The sequence below is a fragment of the Andrena cerasifolii genome, chromosome 3, assembly GCF_050908995.1.
Source record: "Andrena cerasifolii isolate SP2316 chromosome 3, iyAndCera1_principal, whole genome shotgun sequence".
Lineage (NCBI taxonomy): Eukaryota > Metazoa > Arthropoda > Insecta > Hymenoptera > Andrenidae > Andrena > Andrena cerasifolii.
In genome coordinates this window covers 12,438,290-12,458,227 of record NC_135120.1, presented here as the reverse complement: position 1 = coordinate 12,458,227, position 19,938 = coordinate 12,438,290, and the positions used below count along the sequence as shown (strand labels likewise).

At 43.3% G+C, this 19,938-nt stretch overlaps 2 protein-coding genes across 6 annotated transcripts in view; both read left to right on the top strand.

The window, feature by feature from the left end:
- Positions 1-218: 218 nt before the first annotated feature.
- Phkgamma (phosphorylase kinase gamma) lies at positions 219-6,280 on the top strand. 3 transcript variants are annotated; one of them, XM_076809105.1, is made up of 9 exons: positions 222-593; positions 1,384-1,553; positions 1,634-1,918; positions 2,012-2,102; positions 2,202-2,338; positions 3,252-3,349; positions 3,666-3,749; positions 4,447-4,605; positions 4,784-6,280. In XM_076809105.1, the coding sequence occupies exons 1-9, from the start codon at positions 499-501 to the stop codon at positions 4,916-4,918; spliced, it is 1,254 nt and encodes a 417-aa protein (XP_076665220.1). In that variant the 5' UTR covers positions 222-498; the 3' UTR covers positions 4,919-6,280. The 3 variants fall into 3 exon arrangements, with proteins under 3 accessions (XP_076665221.1, XP_076665220.1, XP_076665223.1); XM_076809108.1 differs by lacking the exon at positions 222-593 and adding an exon at positions 991-1,283; XM_076809106.1 differs by lacking the exon at positions 3,666-3,749 and having other exon boundaries at positions 219-593.
- An 858-nt stretch (positions 6,281-7,138) lies between these two features.
- Positions 7,139-19,938, top strand: part of LOC143367365 (uncharacterized) — a 48,445-nt gene continuing 35,645 nt past the window's right edge. The window contains exons 1-3 of one of the 3 annotated variants that reach the window (XM_076809101.1): positions 7,139-7,295; positions 9,707-10,039; positions 19,647-19,718. In XM_076809101.1, coding sequence (XP_076665216.1) covers positions 9,889-10,039; positions 19,647-19,718 — 223 coding nt within the window. In that variant the 5' untranslated portion in view covers positions 7,139-7,295; positions 9,707-9,888. Of the gene's footprint in view, positions 7,833-9,213; positions 9,374-9,706; positions 10,040-19,646; positions 19,719-19,938 lie in introns of those variants that run through there. The other 2 variants (XM_076809100.1, XM_076809102.1) reach the window with 2 other exon arrangements.

The following is a 19,938-nucleotide window of genomic DNA, read 5'->3' as shown; positions in this document are numbered from 1 at the left end:
CCAGAGTCACGTGACGTCGGACTTACCAGTCGAGTATAGATCGACGTGCATAACGCGTGCACACCTTGAGATGGCAATTTTTCATCCGATAATAGATTTACTATTTACCGCTTGCTCGTTTTCCCTTTCACGCGTCGGGCGATCGGTGCTTTCCCAGTTGCTCCGTCAGAGCCCTCTTCGTTCGTTACTCCGCGCTCGGCTATCGCCATTGTTCCTCTCACAGTGCTTATGCGTTCACGTGTCCCTCTCCGTCTCCCCAAGGGATCTATCGTAGCCATTATCGGTGGTGGACGGTGATCAGTGATCTGTTAACAGCGTTCGTTTAGAATGTAGGCGTGCAACCCAGCGCGACGCTCTGTAAAGATACGTATAATGACAATCGCGTCGGGTGGAGGAGCCATCCGTTCGAACTTGTTCCTTTCAAGCTGAAGGAACATGTGCTATCTACACGGTGGCTGTTGAATGTGATATTTCCTATATGAAAGAAATATTGTGCTTATGATGGCAAAAGACGAAGGGGACGACCTCTTGCCGGACAAGGACGCGGCGAAAGGATTTTACGCGAAATACGAACCCAAAGAAATCCTTGGAAGGTTCGTCACGTGATATTTGACAAAAAAAGATAAAAGGGAGAATGGAATAGAGAGAGAGAGGAACAACATAGCGTACTATTTTTATTTGTTCGACGAGTACAGGCGTATGATAGATATGTTCGTGTTTATATTATTAGATCCTGGTGCATAGCGATTACAATGAACGAACCGAGGATTTCTCACCGCCTCGGGCAAACTAACCTGTACAATTATATAATTGGAGCAAGCTAAATACGTACGATTCAATGACAATCGTTTCTTCTTCTTGCCTTTTGTTTTCGTGAACTAACAAAATGACAGGGCCCGCCGGAAAAGATAAGCAGTTCCAATGACGGGGCGGGCTACGGGCACTGGCCAAACGCTGCGCGAAAACAAAACGCTCATTCTCGTTCGTGTCAAGCGTCGATCGCTCGATATCTTTATCGTTTAGTCCAGAGAATCACCCAAATCCGCGCACCCGTTAATACGCGACGCACTTTATTCCTGTATCATGAAGGTGTCGAAAAAAAATATTCCAGGGAGAGATGTAACAAAAGATTCGTTCATGCATGTCAGTTGTTGGTCGAATGATGTTTATTCGTACAGCATTAACGATAACACGGAACGTGTACTATGCGTAAATAAACACGAAATACAGTAACTTTACATATATGTTTCGTCATTATTCAGAAATATTTTTGCTCCAAATGCGTTAGTATTGGCGGAGAATTCTTCAATTTTCAATAATCTATTCTAACTATCCGCTCGGACATTCTGCGACGCTAATTAAATGCTATATTAATGTTTGCAGAGGAATATCTTCCACCGTGAGAAGATGTATAGAAAAAGAAACAGGTGTAGAGTATGCGGCTAAAATTATAGATATTAGTAACGAAACTAACGAGGACGGTCATACCATGAAAGATGCCACGTTACAGGAAGTGCAAATCCTTCGTAGAGTGGCCGGCCATCATTATATTAGTAAGTCTCCAGACTCTGCAGAAACGGAGCTAATTACACGCGATCCATTTTAAACGCAACCTGCTTTCCTACCTTTCCAGTCGAATTGCACGATGTCTTCGAATCTAGTACATTCATCTTTTTAATATTCGAAATCTGTAAGAACGGAGAATTATTCGACTACCTCACGTCTGTTGTTACTCTTTCCGAGAAAAAGACACGCTACATTATGAGACAAGTGTTCGAAGGAGTTCAGCATATACATAATCAAGGAATTGTACATAGAGATTTGAAGCCAGAGAACATATTGCTGGACGACAATCTGAATGTAAAGATAACAGATTTCGGTTTCGCTAGAGTATTGAAAGTAGGAGATAAATTATATGGTTCGTGATTATTCTTATAAACGAAAGAATTGCGCCAGACGATTGTGCAATCCGTAAGAAAGTCTAATTTTAATTATCGATATTCTTTCGTAGATCTCTGCGGTACTCCTGGGTACTTGGCGCCGGAGGTGCTGAAGTGCAATATGTTCGAAAATGCAGAAGGCTATGGCTATGAAGTCGACGTGTAAGCTGAACCCGATTTAGTATACGCGCATTATTTTCGTAACAATAATATAAGAATTGAATTCTTACTGTCGTGCCATATCGATTAATTCATTTTTAGATGGGCCTGTGGGGTAATTATGTTTACTTTGCTAGTTGGTTGCCCACCTTTTTGGCACAGGAAGCAGATGGTCATGCTTAGGAATATTATGGAAGGGAAATATACGTTTACATCCCCGGAATGGGCAGACATAACAGGTGACGATCGTTACCTATTAAAATGAACGTAAAACGTAATTATAGAATCGTAAGGAAGGTTGTTTTTTAAACGGTTGCATGGAGAGTGCATTTGCGCTTAATATAACTACGAGTGAATGATCTTTACGGTAGAGTGGCGCGTGGATGGCCGCTGTAACAGCGGTGGCAGTGAATGTGTTAATTAACAAACTGAATGTGTTAGTATGCATCATTTCCAGAAGATTTTATTCTAACTCCATGCAGTATATAGTATGCTTTCGCTACAAACTCGATTTACCCTCTATACGCTCGTCGCTATTCTCGCTATTTCTGGTACACATGGGAGTGAGAGGATACTATATTGTAAGAAATAAACGGTACCTTGAAAGTATAGTAGAAACGGGGAGAAATGAAGATGATACTGCTCTGCCTTATTAACGGAACGCGATTGTATAAAATTCCGTCTCTGTTCATCGAATATTGTTTAATACGTTTGCTTCTCATTTCGTTTTATATGCCGTTGAAATGATTGAACGCATTACATTTCTATTGGCGATAATAACAATTTGTGTTATAAATTAAATTGTGAGTTGTTGAATTTGTGTAAAATTTACAAACCTGTGCGAGAAATAGACCTAATATTTTCGGCGAAAGTTCGAATGAACTTCGAATAGTATTGACGCGTAAACGTGAAATGGTAATCCACGATAATATCAGGAAAGTATTATCATCTTAGATAATTCTCTTAATGCGATCCGCTCCGTGCATGAATAATAAATATGCTCAAGGTAAGAGTTGTTGCTGATTTATTAATCTTCGAACACAATGCACGTTTCGGTTGCCAATGATTAGAGTACATATCCTTATTCTTTTATTTTATAATACAGTAGTTGTTTAAACTTTTATTACTTTTACGTCTGAATTGTGCTTTCAGAAGCCCCAAAAGATCTGATAAGAAAGTTACTAGTCATTGATCCTAGGAAAAGGATTTCTATCAAAGAAGCGTTGGAGCATACGTTTTTTCATACAGTGGTAAATATCTTTAACGCTACATATGTATTTGTATTGTAACATGTAAATTTTCACACAAAAAGACAGGATACTCTCAAGCCATTATTTATTTTATGTATTCGTTTGAAAGAAAGTGTATTATATTCATGGTTATACATTTTTTCTTTGTTTGCTTTACGTCTTCAACTCTGTGTACCGGCAACACGACATACTTGCTTCACAAAAACAATGTGATACGTCTGTCTCGCAGTTGAGTAAATGTTACTAATTTGGAAACAGTTATTTTAAGGAAGGATATTGTAATATTACGATGTATAGAAAATTATTGGAATTGCAGCTGTGGGATCAAGACATCGCTCCTCTAAAACGTTCACTATCATCTAATTCGCGGCGTCTGAGTAGGATATCTCAGTTAGCTTTGGTAAATTCTTTTTGTTTTTATTTTGTTTGCTGTTAAATGTGGGTTCTACCGATTAATTTGATTTTTATTAATACGTCGAATTAATTAAAACTTAATGTATACGTTTATTTCGTTCTGTGTTTCCGTTTTGTGTGTTTGTTAAACACACTACCTTAAGAATACTCTTATCTAGATGTGCGAGGAGCAAAGCATAAACATAAACATTGAATATAATTGTGCATAACTGATTTACAATTGTTCAATAAAAAACAAAATTTATAACGTTTCCTTCAAGCATGGGAAAAGTTTATTAAGGCATGAATAAGCAAATGTGCATTGAACATTAATTAATAGTAATAAGAAAGAAAGCATTAACTACTAACTCTCGGCATGATAAATCAAAGAATTATAAATGTGTAATATTTCAAACCTTCTATGTATATACATGAGTTTTTCCCTGATTGCTTGTTCTGTTTCTGCAGCTTCGTAAAGAAAGTTTATGAAAATCCCGTGACACTCTAAAGATAAAAGCTTTCGTTTTTTTAGAACCATTTAATGTACAGTTTTGTAAATTATTTCATTACTGTGTATATCGCTGGTAACATTGTCTATTCGTTTAACAATACTTTTCTTGCAGGGCACCACTTAATCAAATGTAAGATTTAATATCTTATTTGAATACTTTCCCAGTTTTTATCTTATTTTATATTTTACACAGGAGTTAAAGGCAAAATCATTTAATGCAAGAAAAAGATTCCAGTTAGCTATCATTTGTGTTCGTGCAGTGGTACGTATCAAACGGCTTCATACGACACCTGAACCTCTTTCGACTCACGTGGCATGCACCGATCCTTATAGGATCAAAGTTCTGCGAAAGGTATTCTTTTGCGATTATTTTAATAAATTTTGCGATGAAATATCAGATATAAAATGGCATTGGTGCATTTGCGATAGAAAGCATTATCGATTTAATTTCGAAATATGAAGTTATCGAATCAGCTAATTTAACCAGCATTTTTAATTAAATAGAATAATATTTTATCTAATATTTGTAGGTAATCGATGGTTGTGCATTCAGAGTGTATGGTCATTGGGTGAAGAAAGGGGAAGGACAAAATCGAGCTGCCCTGTTCGAAAACACACCAAAGACGGAATTGAAGCACCTTTATGTTAGTAATCTGAGCAGATAACCAATGCTTTGACAGAGCATTGTTTAGTTAAAATTGTTTATCCGTATGTTAGTTGAGATTTACAGTATCTGAACAAAATATTAAGTAAGAAAAAAAAATTAAAAAATAAATAACTTATATAAAAGGGTGAAACATCATAATACTTTCTCTTGGCTCTGGCTATAAAACAAGTGATTCTGTAAACATTATTGTAGTGACTATAAAGTGTTCATAAACTTCCATTATTGAGTCTGCAGTATCGTAAGGTAAATAATTCAGCGTGTTACTCACCTTTAGGGAGGCATTAATTGGGTTGGTTCCGATTCCGAAATTTCTCGCATGGGAAACGGAGCTGCATATTTATTATTAACTTTGAGAACCTCTCAGATGGCCCGGCTCATTGTTTTAACGCGCGGTGCTGCTCAATGAATGTAAATTGTATACTTATTAAAAGGACTGCTAGGAAATGTGAAGAATTTGGCCAGTGACATGCTGCAAACCATTAGTATCGCGCCCTTAGAGTGTATTTTGTGTTTAGATGAAGTATTATATTGAAAACAGTTTGTAAAGTTATTTTTTGAATGTTCTGTTTTAAATTTGTAATAATTCTTTCTTTACAGTATTTTTGCTCTTTTCATAGCACAATGTAATATGAAGCAAGTTATTTCGCAAAATAATGAATAAGTCTAGGAAGAAATTTCTGCATGTGCTGAAAAATGGAAATAAGACTCTGAAAATGATTGTGTTGAATATGAACGAAGGTGCTTTCGCGTACAAACATAGAAATACAGTATATTATAGTTTCGTTCCATGACTATATTTCTTATGTTTGTACAGTTTCTATCAAATATATTCAGTAGCCATGTAAATAAATATTAAATAATTTATTACAAATCAGCAACACACGACATTAAATTTGTACTGATACTTTTACTGTGGTATATTCTTGACATTAATTGTACGTGACATTGGAAGCTGCGATCGAGAATTAAACGCGATCGGCTACAGCTGTCGTAAAAACTAGGGAAAGAAACTATATTTTGGTGCGAATAAAACTTCAACTTCTACGAAATTCATCAAGAATACGTTATCTACAGTAAAAGATTTAGATGGATTGATAAGAACGTTTAAAATGCGAATTATGCGTCATTCTGAATTCATTCAAACTTGTAATGCGAAAATGTATTCCATAGTAATATTATTTACTAAGATCTGTATGTAGATTGTAGTATATAATATTTTGTGCAAATTCTAGTCATATTTTCTACTGCTGAATTTGTTTTAGATTATAAATCATAGAAGAAAAAACTTGTATGAAATTTAGTTAATTTTTCTGGATAAAAAGAATAAATAAAATTATCGTATTTAATAATTTGAAATAAACTGCACTATGATCATTTAAAAGGTTACACAGAATGGTTGAAGACAAATCTGTAAAATCACATTAGCGCGTGTTTTTTTTTGTGCGAAATGTATATTTTGAGGTAAAATATTTTTGCAAATGTGTAGTAAATGATATTTGTATTCATATTTCTTGGGAAGGAAATGTCGCTGCTGCATACAGTATAGGTAAATTTTATTGTCAATTACAAAAATGAGTATATTTTGTACCACGTACATATAACGTTCATATTGTGTAAATGTACTTACATGATTTATACAAATGTTTTATTTATCGTATATACATGGTGATAATATACTTTCTGAGAAAAAAAACACTGAAATCTGAATTCTGATTTCAATCACCGATGACCTGTATTTATTTAAATTCTCCATACAGTTTGTATTCTTAATTTCTAATATCCTGTATACGTTTATAAGCCACAAAACTATTAGTTGTGCTTGCCATCTAAAGATACTTGTGTTTTTAAGCAATAACGCATAAATTATATACATTTATGTTGAATTAAACGCCACAATGTATACGCGTAATGAGAATTTTTCTTTAAATTTGACATTTTTTTATTAATCATGTATGTAGTTTTGGACCCACGAAGTAATCTCTGTTAACTAATTTGGTAGATTTATCGAGGGACATTCGATGGATTGACGATGAAAAAGTGATGTTATTTATATTGGATCGGCTGGGAGCATACAGGGACGCGTATTCGATTTTAAATAAACTGTAAAGGAATCAACAATAGAATTGGCTTTCGAAAAAGTGACGGTACGTAGTTTTGGCGCGCGCGCAAAGGTAAACAATGAAGTGTATGCTTCCATATGGTAGATGCGGCAACAGCGCGCAGCACCGATCCATGTGACAGAGAAGGAACGTGACAAAAGGTGGCAGAGGGTGACGCCGCCGAGATCGGAGTGAGTGTTTGCCCGGGCGAGCCGGGTGTCGGGTGTGCTGTGTACGATTGTCGCGATATTCGTCCGTTCTGGCGTCCACCGGAAGGTAAGCCCGCTCGCAAAAACTATCGGCCGTTCCCGAAATCCCATTTCGGCACGTAACTCGCGATGATGCCGACGGGAATTTAAGAAAATCGCGAAAAAAGTGCGCCGACCAACGAGCAATATACAGCAGCTCGACACTTCTCTTACACGCCCAGCGGAGTGCTGCGTCACATGGGCTGCGTTCATTGGTCGATACAGCCAGGTGACGTCATGAGTCGCGCTTTGATTGGTCTATACCTCGGACCCCAGACACGTGAATCGTGGCCAAGCAAGCATGGCTGTTGATGCGCAGTGGTTAGCACTTGTAAAATGTTTCTGCCACGCGCTAGATCGATCAGGTTATAACCGTCGGTGTGCTGTGAAACGTCGCGAGATCGTCTGCTGTTCGTAAAACTTACGTGTGCCTCGTGATCGCCCGCATGTGTCGCATGCCTGACAGCGGAAATACCGCAGATATTCTCCCAAGAAATTGATTTCCACCGTGAAAGTGGGTTCCAGCGTGTTTCCATTGCGGCCGGGACACAGTCGCGGCGTACCCGTAAGTCTCTGATCATATTCTATCCGTTTCTAGCCTCACCACGCCCGTTTAAAAGCCATCGCGGAACATTATCTCGTCGGGACTATCGCCTATTTAATTAACATGTGTATAGGTGGTTGCGTGGCGTGTTTTCCGTGCCATAATAGACCCAGCCAATCGCACGGTACTTCAACTCATGACGTCACGTTATCGCAAGCTCCTATTGGCCAACGGTGCGTGCGTCGCCCGTCTAACGTGTGTGTCGCTTTGTCAGTTTAAGGAGCTCGTTCGGTGCACGGCATGCTTCTTGACTTTTCGTACTATGGAAGAGACGTGACTACTCTTTTACCAGCCCGACGCGCTGCATCGTTTCTCTCTCCTATTTCCCCGTGGTTCCGCCGTGCCACGGAACGCAATCCTACCCGCTCCGCGATCGTGGTACGCTTTCGCGATTACGCTGCCCGGGATATATCTACTTTTCAAATCAGCGGCGGAACCTCGTTTCTCTGCTTCGCCTTTCCCGCCTCTGTCTCCTGGGCCTTGTTTCTTCGCTGACTGATTTCTCGGGGCTTGCCGCGACCGATACCAATCCTACATACATTCGCGTACGAGCTCTCGTATTCGCGAGCACGCTCTTGCGCGTACGAACGCCACGTAACGACTCTCTCGTCCCTGCTTTCGATGCTACGTAGCGACAACAGTCAAACTAATCCGACTCGCCTAAACGCGACGATGCCTCGTGAAACGAGTATGTATGTCACTTTCAAATTTTAATCTCTTCTCACTAAACCTTGTCAATTAGAGGAGCCAACTTCTCCAAATTCGAATTCTAACAGTTCTTGAATCTTTGTTAATTTCTAGAATTCGGTTTCTGGTCACTTCTCACGATTTCCTTAGAAACAATACTTCCGGGAGCAACCAAGGCGATGTATGCTGTTTTATTAACTTCTTTCATGTTAGATAAAAATTTTTTTATTTTACTCACACCTCGCATGTAACAGTCAAAAACTCTTGTTCAACTTTTCTGACTGCGAACTTGTCATATCTCGAGTGTTTACCAATTCTTTGAAAGCAGTTCTGCGTATTTTACTGTAGGAAGCTAATCTTTGGAAAAGTATCCTGATAATTCGGTGGTTCTGCGGTGAAAATAGTGAGAACGGTGCGCGCCCTTTCAGCGCTTTATTGCCCTTTTCGGCTGTTAGATTGTTTCCAGCGATCGGAACTTGAGATGCGTGCTAATGCTCTCTGCGCTCCAGGAAAGCGCACGTTGCGCTTGCGCGTCCCTGCTCCGTGTGGTATTACGAAGACTTGTACGCGGGTGGGGATAAAGCTTCCCGCGCGACTGCGTTACGTCACGCGTACGTCACGTGACGTATACTCAGACACCGGTCGTGCCCGTACCGTCTGCAGCTCCGTTCGAACAAGTTAATAATATTATCGAACAGCAACGTTTCGAAGATTATAAAAACAGCCACGTAGCCGGGGTCTTATTAAAATAGCTCGGGTGTACCGGGAGCTCCTACAGACAAAGGAGAAAGTGTAACATGTGTGACTTTACTACGGTAATAGAAAATTTCACGTCGCTAGTGACGTCGATCAGTGTCGAATCGTATTCAGTTCGTCGGTACCCCACCCGCCCTTTCTCTATTCAGTGAACCTCGCGATTTTCGGTCTTGGTGGAACATGAGCGTGATAGTGGATTATTTACGTTATTACGACCTTTCTTCTCGCGTCCGCCAAGGTCGACGAATTAAGAACCGTCAGGGATTACCACATCCCCCACTCGACCCCCCCTTCCCCCACCCGTTCTCGCGGCAATGACATCGCAGTGCGGTGCATGTTCGATGTAACGCTGGATCGTTCTTTTTTTTTTTTGTTTTTGTTTTCGCGTGCAGATTGCCACCCGCGGCTGGCTGCAGCAGAAAAAGAGGAGAGTTGAGACACGAGAACGGGCTCTCGACTTCTTCGTCCTCGCGAGCCGGCGACGGGAATCGACGGTCCGATCGCTGGGTCTCAATCTCCCGAAGGATCTTGAAGGGGGACAGGGCTCGTCGTGGAGCGAGTCGGCAACGTCAGGATGAGCCTGGAGACGTTGCTGGAAGCGGCGCGGTTCGTCGAGCAGCAGGAGAAGAAGAGGGAGCGCCTCGCGAGCAGCTCTTCCTCCTCCTCCGATCATCCGCTCGCCGTTGCTCCCCACTCCAACCATCACAACTCCAACGAGCCACGTGGTGAGTACCACGCGCCACTTTTCGCCGACTGTTCGCAATACGTACGAGCATATATACAGTGAGTCACGAAATTACTGACGCGAGCAAATTTCGCCGGTTCAACCGTCGGGTTACTTCTCTTCGTGATTTTACGCGTCTAACCGCACGCTCATCTGATATTCAATTTATTTCCATGGAAAATTAAATATTACTGTGGAAATCGACGGAAGAAAAATATAATTAGCGACCTGGAAATTCACTTGGTTTTGTAGATAATTGTTAACGTTTTATATTAACGTCGGTACATTTCACTTAAACTTTTATTTCTAAATTATTATTCTGTTTCTATCTGCGCCAGTATTTTAGTGACACGCTGTATGCAGCATGAGCTTCACGAGCCTGATTGCATTCGCGAAATCTTCCGTTGATCTTGATAGTGTCGAGGCAAGCAATATCTCTAGATTCACTTATTTCTTCGCGTGTGACATATTCGTGCGAATTTCTTAGATTTAACGAGAGTAGCAATTAAGTTTCAAATATTCTAAATACATATCGCACTGTGGGCGAATGGGTTTAAGAATTCTATTGTTTTAAAGGCTTCTATAAAATTATCTTCACATTTTTATTTAACACATTGATCGTTATAATTGAATATTTGTTCACTGGCCGATCGCGGTACTCCACGGCGAAAAAATTGCTAACCTTGCTCATATTTTTCGGGTCCAATAGATAATTGCACTCGTTGCCACTCGTTCGATAGCTTATCAGTGTTTAGGATCTTTCGAAAATTGTCGTAGTACCACTGACAACAAATAACATTGGCGTAACGCGTAGTCGTCAATCGAAAATTTTCCACGAGCATTATTTTTGCATTTCTGCGTGTGCTACTTTTGCTGTGAAAAAGGCTTCGATGTTTAAAGTTTGAAAAATCGGATATTCGTTCCCGTTAAAGCCGCGAGATTGACATGATAACGTTTTCGTGAAAAAAAAACTTAGCGCCCTTATCGTCTTTCGTCTTAAGAAATAAATAATTCGACGCTCCGCGCAGAAATGAGAAACACTGCACTGTACATGCGAATAGCACGCGATGACCCACGCGTTCACCGCCTCCAAATTAGGTATGATTTCCCTCGCAACAGTGATTCTCAGACACGTCGATGGTGTTTTGCAAAACGTCCAGTGGAAAGTTTCGTAAACAGACCACGCTCCGAAATAATACAAAAGCGTTTAGATTTCCCTCGGTTGGTCTGTTTACGGCATTAAAAAGACGCATTTGAAATCGCAGCAGAACCTCTATTATCCGATCTAGCAGGGAGATATCACTGTTCGTATAAATAAAAAATTCTGACACACACTTCTTACGTTCGCGTTATCACACATCAGATAAAATAACATCAATACGAATGGTTGAAATGGGAATGTCATTTCCTTTCGCATACTGAATCGCGCAAGATTATAGCGCATTCAACTATATGGGATAACATTTCTCTTATACAGTGGGCGATAAAATTATTAGAGCCACCCGCAGAAATTGACGATTTTACATTGAAACAATTAAATTTTAAATGAATGTCCTTAGTTACACTGAACTCTTATTACTCAAATTAGCAAATATACACTTGGCAACACTTAGGCAACATTATCTGTCACACGGATGATTTTATGAAACACAAAAAACATATTTCTCGTACTGTGTCTCTAATAATTTGATCACCCACTGTACCTCGAACCAGCACAAACCATTTTCCCTAATATCAGAAGTTTCCATTGTGCTACAATTAATGTGCGTATTTGCGTATCAGTTTCGTAATAAACTATTACGATCAGAATTAGTTTTAACAGCTGTGAAAAGAAATTTCGTTAGGAGAACAGACGTTTTACAAGGGTATACTGTAGTTCAGTGTTTCTCAACCTTTTATGCTCCACGGACCTCCTGGAAATGTGTATATAAGTTGCGTACACCTTGCATAAATAGATAAAACTATAGTTGCAGTATAACAATGGGAATAAAATAAAACATATATATATATATATTGTATTCACAAAGAGTGATAAAAACAAAAAGTGGACGGGTGAGAGCCCCCCAAAGTTTTACCGCGTACTTCACGTTGGGAATCACTGCTATAGTTCTTCATAGACAAACCGGTGAGCCTCTGCAAGATTTGTCAAAATACAATTCTTTTCAAGTAAAAAAAAATACTTGTTCCGAAAAAACGATTATGTTCTTACGCGCCATCGGGGCCGTTTACTTCGAAACCATGCCCCGCGATAACGATCGCGAAACTGCTCGCGCGAGCGCTGGAAAAGGACCATCGGCCGTGTCCCTTCGATTCCCGCGTTTTCCCAGGTCAACGACTCAACCGGCCGATCTCGCTCAGCGAGCCTCGATACACGCGAAACAGTTGCCGAGCACGAAAACGCGGTGACCGGCACGCTACCGTGCCATCGGTCTCTTTCTCCTCGGCGTTGACTTTTACCGGCGGAACGATCCGCGCGATAACCTCCTCGCAAAAAGACTGTCGAAACGACCCCCGACGCGTGCGCCTGCGATACATCGCGGGCCGTACGATCATTGCCGAGGTGAACCGGTAATCCCGGCAGCCTATCCTGGCGACAAAGACCTCGCCACCAGCCACCTTTCACGGTTGTACCTTCGTGGTTAGAAGTTTTCGCGCCCCTCTCTCACCCTCCGCCGGACGCCGACTGACAAACGCTGAAACAAACGCCTCCGCCGCTCTCTCCTGCGCGCTCCGCGATAAACTGAGAGTTATCTGGAATCGTACCGCGGCCGTGCGGCCGATCGCACATGTGTTTGTACGCGGCCGGTTTATCGTTGCCTCGTCGAGCGGGCGCTAAAGTCGAAGGTTTTGTTGTCGGTCCCTCTCGCCCGTTATCGGAGCGCACGAAAGTGTATCGCGATCGACAAGGGCCGCGACGCGAGGTGTTTACGAGCGTTGCGGAGATACGACGGTTCAGAAGTCGAGAGAGAGGGAGAAAGAGAGGGAGAGAAGGTAGAACGGGGAGGCATGGGGAGAGGCGATCCGACCGTGAGCGCTCGCATGCACCGGGGCCCTCCCCCCTGGTCGTCGATCCGACGTGAACGGCGAGCGGAGCCGTCGGGAACGGGCACGCATAAAGGGACATTCCACGCGAACTCGGACAGATTTCGGAGTAAGTTTTCGTAGATTGCTGAAATTTGAATATGTTGTAGTCTTTAGTGATATTTAAACGTACTTCAAAGGATTTTTCAAAATTTTGAAAAATGTCGATTTTACAGCTGTTTCAAGTTAAGTGCTAACTTTTTTTCGATACATTATAGCTATGGAAGTGGTAAACGGATGGAGATGAGCTTTACGGTGCTTATAGAGAAGACATTGAAGTTTTAAGAAAAAATTATTTCAGTTTAAAAAAAAATTGAACCATTTTTGTGCAATTATTGTAAACAAATACAGGTTTTCAAAATTTCGAAAAATCCTTCAAGGTACGTTGCAATATCACTAAAGACTACAACGTATTCAAATTTCCGCAATCTACGAAAACTCACTCCGAAATCTGTCCGAGTTCGCGTGGAATGTCCCAAAAGCAAAGAGAGTGACCCGCGGAAGGGTGGCGGAAGTTAGGACTTAGGTGCAGGCCCGGAGAAGGGTACGAGTCAGGTTGGCCTGGACAGGAGCGAGGGGAAACGGATCGGCGGACACTGTGGGAGGGGTGATGATCGAGGATTAGAGTGGGGGCGAGAGGGGGGCAACGCGATATCGCTTTCGGAGGGGTAACGATGGTGACCGTGGTGCTGCGGTGACGATGGTAGGAACGAACCTGGATACTCAGGTAGTAGGACGGCCGGGAGGGAGGAGCTGGGGGAAACCCCCCTCCCGGTCACTGACTCTAGAAACTACGGGACAGCTTTTGTGCTTCATTCACGGAGCGCGCCACCTACTCGCGCACGGGCGTTGTGTTTGTCAGCGCGCTCCTTTCCTCCCGTCCCTCTCTGCCTCTCTCTGTTTGTCTCTTTGTGCCTCTCGCGCCCGTCCCTTTCTCTTTTCCGTTCGACAGCCGTCCGTCTGCGTTCGCCTGGCCCCTGTATCGGTATCATAGGGACTCCCTTGGCCCCACGCGGCTTTTTCCATCGTTATCGAGCACGCATCTGATTTATCGCGCGCGCGGTTCGTTTACGATCGCCAGCGATTCCCTTGCGTCGGTGCTGCGCGCTGCACGCAATGGACGGTGGAGCGGCTCGTGGAGGGGGACGCGCGTAGGTAGCCGCGCGAGGTGCACAGCGCTGGCTGGTGGGGGAAGTACAGCGCGATTCTAGAAAGTGGGCCGGGGCTGTAGCCGTTTTCTACGCGGGGACGGAGAAAACTGGCATAGAGAAACGCTGCGCGCCGTTTAGTCGGCTCTGCCTTCCAATGACTCCGTTCGGGACTTCGAAGGCACACACTGGTACTGCACTCTTGGCAGTGGTAGCAGTGCTGAGGGAACGTGGGAATATTCTTCCAAAGGGTACAGGTCGCCCGCCTCTGGTAGTAACGTTTGGCGACTCGTACACCCAAGGGCATCGCTTTATATACCACTTGACTTATATACCACGTGTTCCAAGTACACCGCTAGATTTCTTCCTCGCCCACTGTACAGGGCGGCCCATTATTGGTGGCGCGTTGAGCCATCCCGTATCCGTGAGCTTGTACATGGTGCACCGGTACCCTCCTCGGATCCGATTCTTTCGCGCTTAGAGAAGCTCGCTGCATTTATTCCGGCCTGTGCGCGACTACGGAAGGAAGGAACGCAGGCAGACAAAAAATGCATAGGATACAGGTCAGATCGATCTTCCCGTTTCGTGAGCCGGGGCGCGTCGACGTGTGCCCGAATGAATGTGTCAGGTGAGCTGGCAAACGTGTATCGAATATGCATTAAATTTTGTATGCCACTCTGGGCGACGGGAATCGACAGCGATAGTGTGTACTCTGTAAGCGGGTGGGGACAAATTGCGATTCCATGATATCGACCATAACCGACGTTTCTGTGTTTATTATACAAGAGGAGCGGTGGAAGGAGACTCTAATTTTAAGGAATAATATGTTTAACGCGAAAACTAAGAAGACATGATGTTGCGACTTCTCGATAACGATACCGCTCGGTAGAACTCTCTTCTCTACGCTAGGGTTGAATCTGGTCTCTGAACTCCCGTACGACTTCTTTCCGACTCAACTACTTCCCGATTCCCCGTCTCGGCGAAAAAGCGCTCGCCCCAATCGTAACCGTCCTTATCAGGAAAAGTTTCCCTCGAATATAACCGTGTAGCGGGGGACTATTTCGTTGGCACACTGGTCGCGAAGTTCCACTGACAGAGTCCCCCGCTGAACTCTCCAGCTGAAACTGAAGTAAGAATTAAATCTGAGCTGACTGGTTAGATCTGCGGCATTTATTATGATCTTCGAGGCAGGGAAGTATCTCGAGGCGAGGGTTTGGAAGATTCTTTTGCAGGGAGTTATATTACATAGGATGACGTGCGATGCAATGTTTAGAGTTTAGACGGCGCAGGGTTTAGGTAGGAAAGGTTTGACAGGGAACATTTGCTTTCCGAGACGGTTATTTGTTTAGCAGGGGTGGGTGTACGTCACGGTCTCGAAATGTTCGTGTCCTAAGTCCGTGCTTTATTGCAGAGGACACGCGAGGAAATACGTGTGCAATAGTTACATTGCCTTGTGCCGAGCTATTTTCCCCGTGGGTCGCGATGAAACCTTAAAGGAAGGTGAGCATACACGTATCGGCAGATCGATCCCTTGTTTTCACGGTCACGCCTCTATGCGCACGGTTTAAACGCGATGCGAGACGTGGAAAATGCGCGCCCGACGGTTCCGTCTCGAATTTGCCCTCGCGCGTCGATGATTTCTTTCTCGTCGGCGACGCAATCGAGAGAGAACCCTTATCGAAACGATTATCCCGCCGATAAACGCTGGTTACGCGAGATTCAATCAGAATTTCTTCGTTTTAAACCCTTCTCGGGTCAACACCACCCAGCACGTTGCTAGCTGAAAGAAACTAAAAATATACGGAGTAGTGGTTAAAGGAAAGTGTAAACTCTGGTCGATAACGGAAATAAGATCTTAAAATATATTATAATTGATATCCCCTTGATTGGGGGTTGCCTAGAATACACACTAGGATTTTAATGTACAGTCGAACCTCGGTAACTCGAATCTCAAGGGAAGGGAAAAAATATTTTAATCAGATGATATTTAAGTGAAATGTCTTAAGAATGCATTTATGTTGTTTTATATGTCGTAGAGTTTGATTCTTCGGTTTTATTTGATCAGTAATTCTTTCAAGTTTGTTATAGTTTACTTTCTTTTTATGATATTCCATTTATTTCGTGTTATTGGCGAAGATAATAAATATTTTTTTGAAATTTAATGTGTTATTACTCTTAAAGTTCACTGATCAAGTCTCCCTAACCTTTTGATCAAGTCTCCCCTTCAGTGGGGGATATTTGTGCATAACATCGCTGCCAGAAAATGTTGAAGTTCAGTCATTAAAATTGGTTATCAGCTCTCAAATTTGTACAAGTATATTGAGAATACTCTAAGAATCACAACTTACATAATTAAATACAAGCAAAGCAAACCATTATCATTATTTTAATAAAAAAGCAAAAGTGTGATCAACTACTCCACCTTTCCCCTACTACATGTATACCTACATATATAAAAATAATTATAAGACACATTTTATGCTCGAAATATTACTCTTTATTACATATTAAAAAAAATTTATGATTTTGCTTTGTGCTAGTCTTTTAGTGTATTGTAAATCAATAGCATTTTCAATCTTGAATAATGCAGAGAAAACATTTTCCTCAATATTTCGAGATCTTTCTACGAAATGTCGTAATACATATGAAGAAGTAAACTTCGACTTGTAGAGGTGAAGATTTATTTTGACTTATAGAGGTGTTTACAACGGAGGGGGAGAGAATGAAGAAAATTATCGACTTATAGAGCTTGTCGAGTTATCGAGGTAGCTTTATATAATACTAGCTTTACTACTCGGCTTCGCCCGAAATTTAGATTCTAATTTTATAAAAAAAAATTATTTATTTATTTATTTTTTTTTGTGAACATAGTTACATTCATCTGGATTAACTAGGCATCATGAGCTGGAATACAATTCCTGACGCCAGAGTTTACTTTTCGAAAGTTTTTGAGCGACAGACAAACACACAAACACTTTCTGCTTTCTACATTAAGATACTCAATTTTATGGTATTTAATTACGTTAATATTTTCAGCAGTCTGGGACTTTTATATTGCCCGCACTTACCACTCCATCCCATAACAGCAAACTAATAATAAACGAATTAATAAATATAATACTTTTAACTGGACAAAAGTGTCAGGTCGATAATGGAGACACTTACCTTCCTCGTGCTTAGCATTCTCTCGATGAGAAGTGTACAAGCGTTTGAAATTCGCGGGGCGAGTTTGGGAACTCGGTAGGCCAGTGGTGACTTGCGTAGTGGAGAACCGAGCGTACCGGTTTCGCACACGGGCCTCGATCCGTAATACGGATGATTTAAACGTGGTAATTCGCTCCCTATCTCCGCGCATCCGGTCCGTTGCCGCGTTGCGCGTGCTCGCTGGCACGGCGATGCGTGATATAACAGGCAATGCGCGTTAAACGATAATTTAAGTCCGTCTATCGTGTACTTAAACGATGCTTTACAATTCAGCGTTACAACTTCATAACACGCGTGGCGTGCGCACGTCTCGCACGTAACCCCGCGTAGAGCGTGAATTCTGCAGGGAAAGGCTGGATCGCGTACGTACCGGAGCCACTACGATTTCTCTCCTTTGCGCGGTTAATTAATTGAAAAATTCACGCCGAGCATACAGGTTCGAAAGGTTCATCGTCTTCTCCATACGCGATGCGTTAGTTCGATCATGAATCCAGCAGTGACGTTCAGCCGCTTAGGATTCACCGCTCGGCCGCAAGCCTTGTGCGGAAATTGTTGACCGTAGATCGTTAACTATATGCGCCGCGGTGTTTGAGCGCCGCATCGCGCCCATGGACGCATGGAGGGGTTAGTTTCTGTTCGAATCGAAATATTGCTGTGCTCGGTAGAGGATTCGTTGGGGCATTGAAAAATCAATTTGGTTTCTCATCTGTAGATCGTGCTGTTCTGTGCACATTTGTACATAATACTTTCACGAAACACTGTGCGCTGAAGTTCGTCGACATTGGAATCAGCGTCGCCGCGCTGCTCGACTATTCCAGGCCTCTAGGTGTGTGCGATCGACCGCTACCATCTCTACCACTCCTACCGCGCGCACAGCATCAGTCAGGTTCGCTTGTACGCTGTTCCAAGGCTCACACGCAGGGGCGCTTGTAGCCCACTCGTCGTCACTGTCGAGACGTGTTCGTTACACCGGATAGATACGCGAAGATTAGCTTGTGCCTCTCTATGTAGGAGAGCACTACCAACAGGTCAGAGTGGGGAAAGTAGAGGGCGACGGTGCGCGAGTGAGAGAACGCTCGGTAGGAGGAAAGTAGGCAAAGAATACAATCGGGGTGGGGGCATTTTTAGAAAGGAGCAAGCGAGAGGCGTGCTCACCGGGCAAGAAACAACGGCGAGGACAAAGTAGAATCCAGCGCGAATAGACTCGGGACAGAGCCGACGCAGGCTGGACCAAAGGAACAGGGAGGGACAGATGAGAGGAAACGTAGTCGCCGATGTAGAACAACGCGGGTAGAGGGATAAAGTAAATAGAATCGAATAGATTCTGAACGAAACGACATAAGGTCGGACTAGAGGAAGAACCAGGGAGAAACGGGAACAAAGCGCAGGCGGAACGCAGTTAGCGCACTGTATCGGCGGACGAGCACGCGGGCAAATGAGTCGCTCGAGTGCGCATGCGCCTTGTCCCCGGCGAATCCCCACCACGCGCGTCCGGCCGCGTGGCGTCCAGATCAATTGCGACGTTGCCGACTCCTCGGCTGACCCGGAGACGAAGGGAGCGAGAAAGATGAAGCGAGACGAGGCTGCCCGGCCTTTTCCTTTCTCTCCTCCCACCATCGGCGTCACCTAGCGTTACCGCTCACCCTGCTGACCTAGGGGAATACCCTTGCCCATCCCCACCGCCACAGCACGTGGAGACGCGCCTCTTTCAATTTTTCATACCTTATCGACCTGTGGATTCAGTCGCGTCGTCTACACGCTGGGCGGGACGCGCGGCCAAGAAAATCCAAGAAGGATCTCTCCGGGCAGAGGAGAGCGATGGAAGCGCGACGGGAACGGTGACGCGTTGCGCTTCGCCGCGCTCGGCGCTTGTTACCGCTTTTCCCGGCCGCCGCACGCTGTCGCGTTTATCGGTGACATCGCGCGCAGGGAGAAAGGGGAAAGGCGAACACTCTCGAGCGCAACGTGCATTTAAACTTGCAAACCTTGCGCTCGCGAACCTCTGAGAAATTCATTTTTACGTTCCCGAAGCGAATCTGCACGGTGAATAATGCTGAACAGGGGGTATTCTAATAATAAGGAGTCGAAGTAATAATGGCAATAAGAATATTCCAAAATGTATGAGCTCTTCAGTTTTGGAGGATTTAATTGATTTTCTTGTTCGCGCTGTTTCAGGTGCCAAATTAAAGAGGGAACGCACGGAGCAAGATGACTTGTTCTGCGAGGAAAAAATGCTCATCATCGACGGTGAGTGGATTTCAGTTGAAAGCGAAAAGGATCTCTCAGAATTGCGATCTGTAGCGAAAGGACGATTCGGTGGTATATCCCAACGCGACACGTGTGCACGGCGTATGTGCATGCGTGTTCGCAGTAAAGAGGGCTGCGTGTATTTTTAACTACAAATTTAGAGCAAGCGCTAACCGCTTTTTTTTCTCTTCGTACTTCAAACTGCGGCGCTCACCTATTG

Excerpts from the sequence above, each read along its gene's own strand:
- Phkgamma (XM_076809105.1), top strand. The coding sequence starts at position 499 with ATGATGGCAAAAGACGAAGGGGACGACCTCTTGCCGGACAAGGACGCG. Across the intron at positions 594-1,383 it reads CCCAAAGAAATCCTTGGAAG|AGGAATATCTTCCACCGTGA; the intron begins GTTCGTCACGTG and ends TAATGTTTGCAG. Across the intron at positions 2,103-2,201 it reads TATGGCTATGAAGTCGACGT|ATGGGCCTGTGGGGTAATTA; the intron begins GTAAGCTGAACC and ends ATTCATTTTTAG.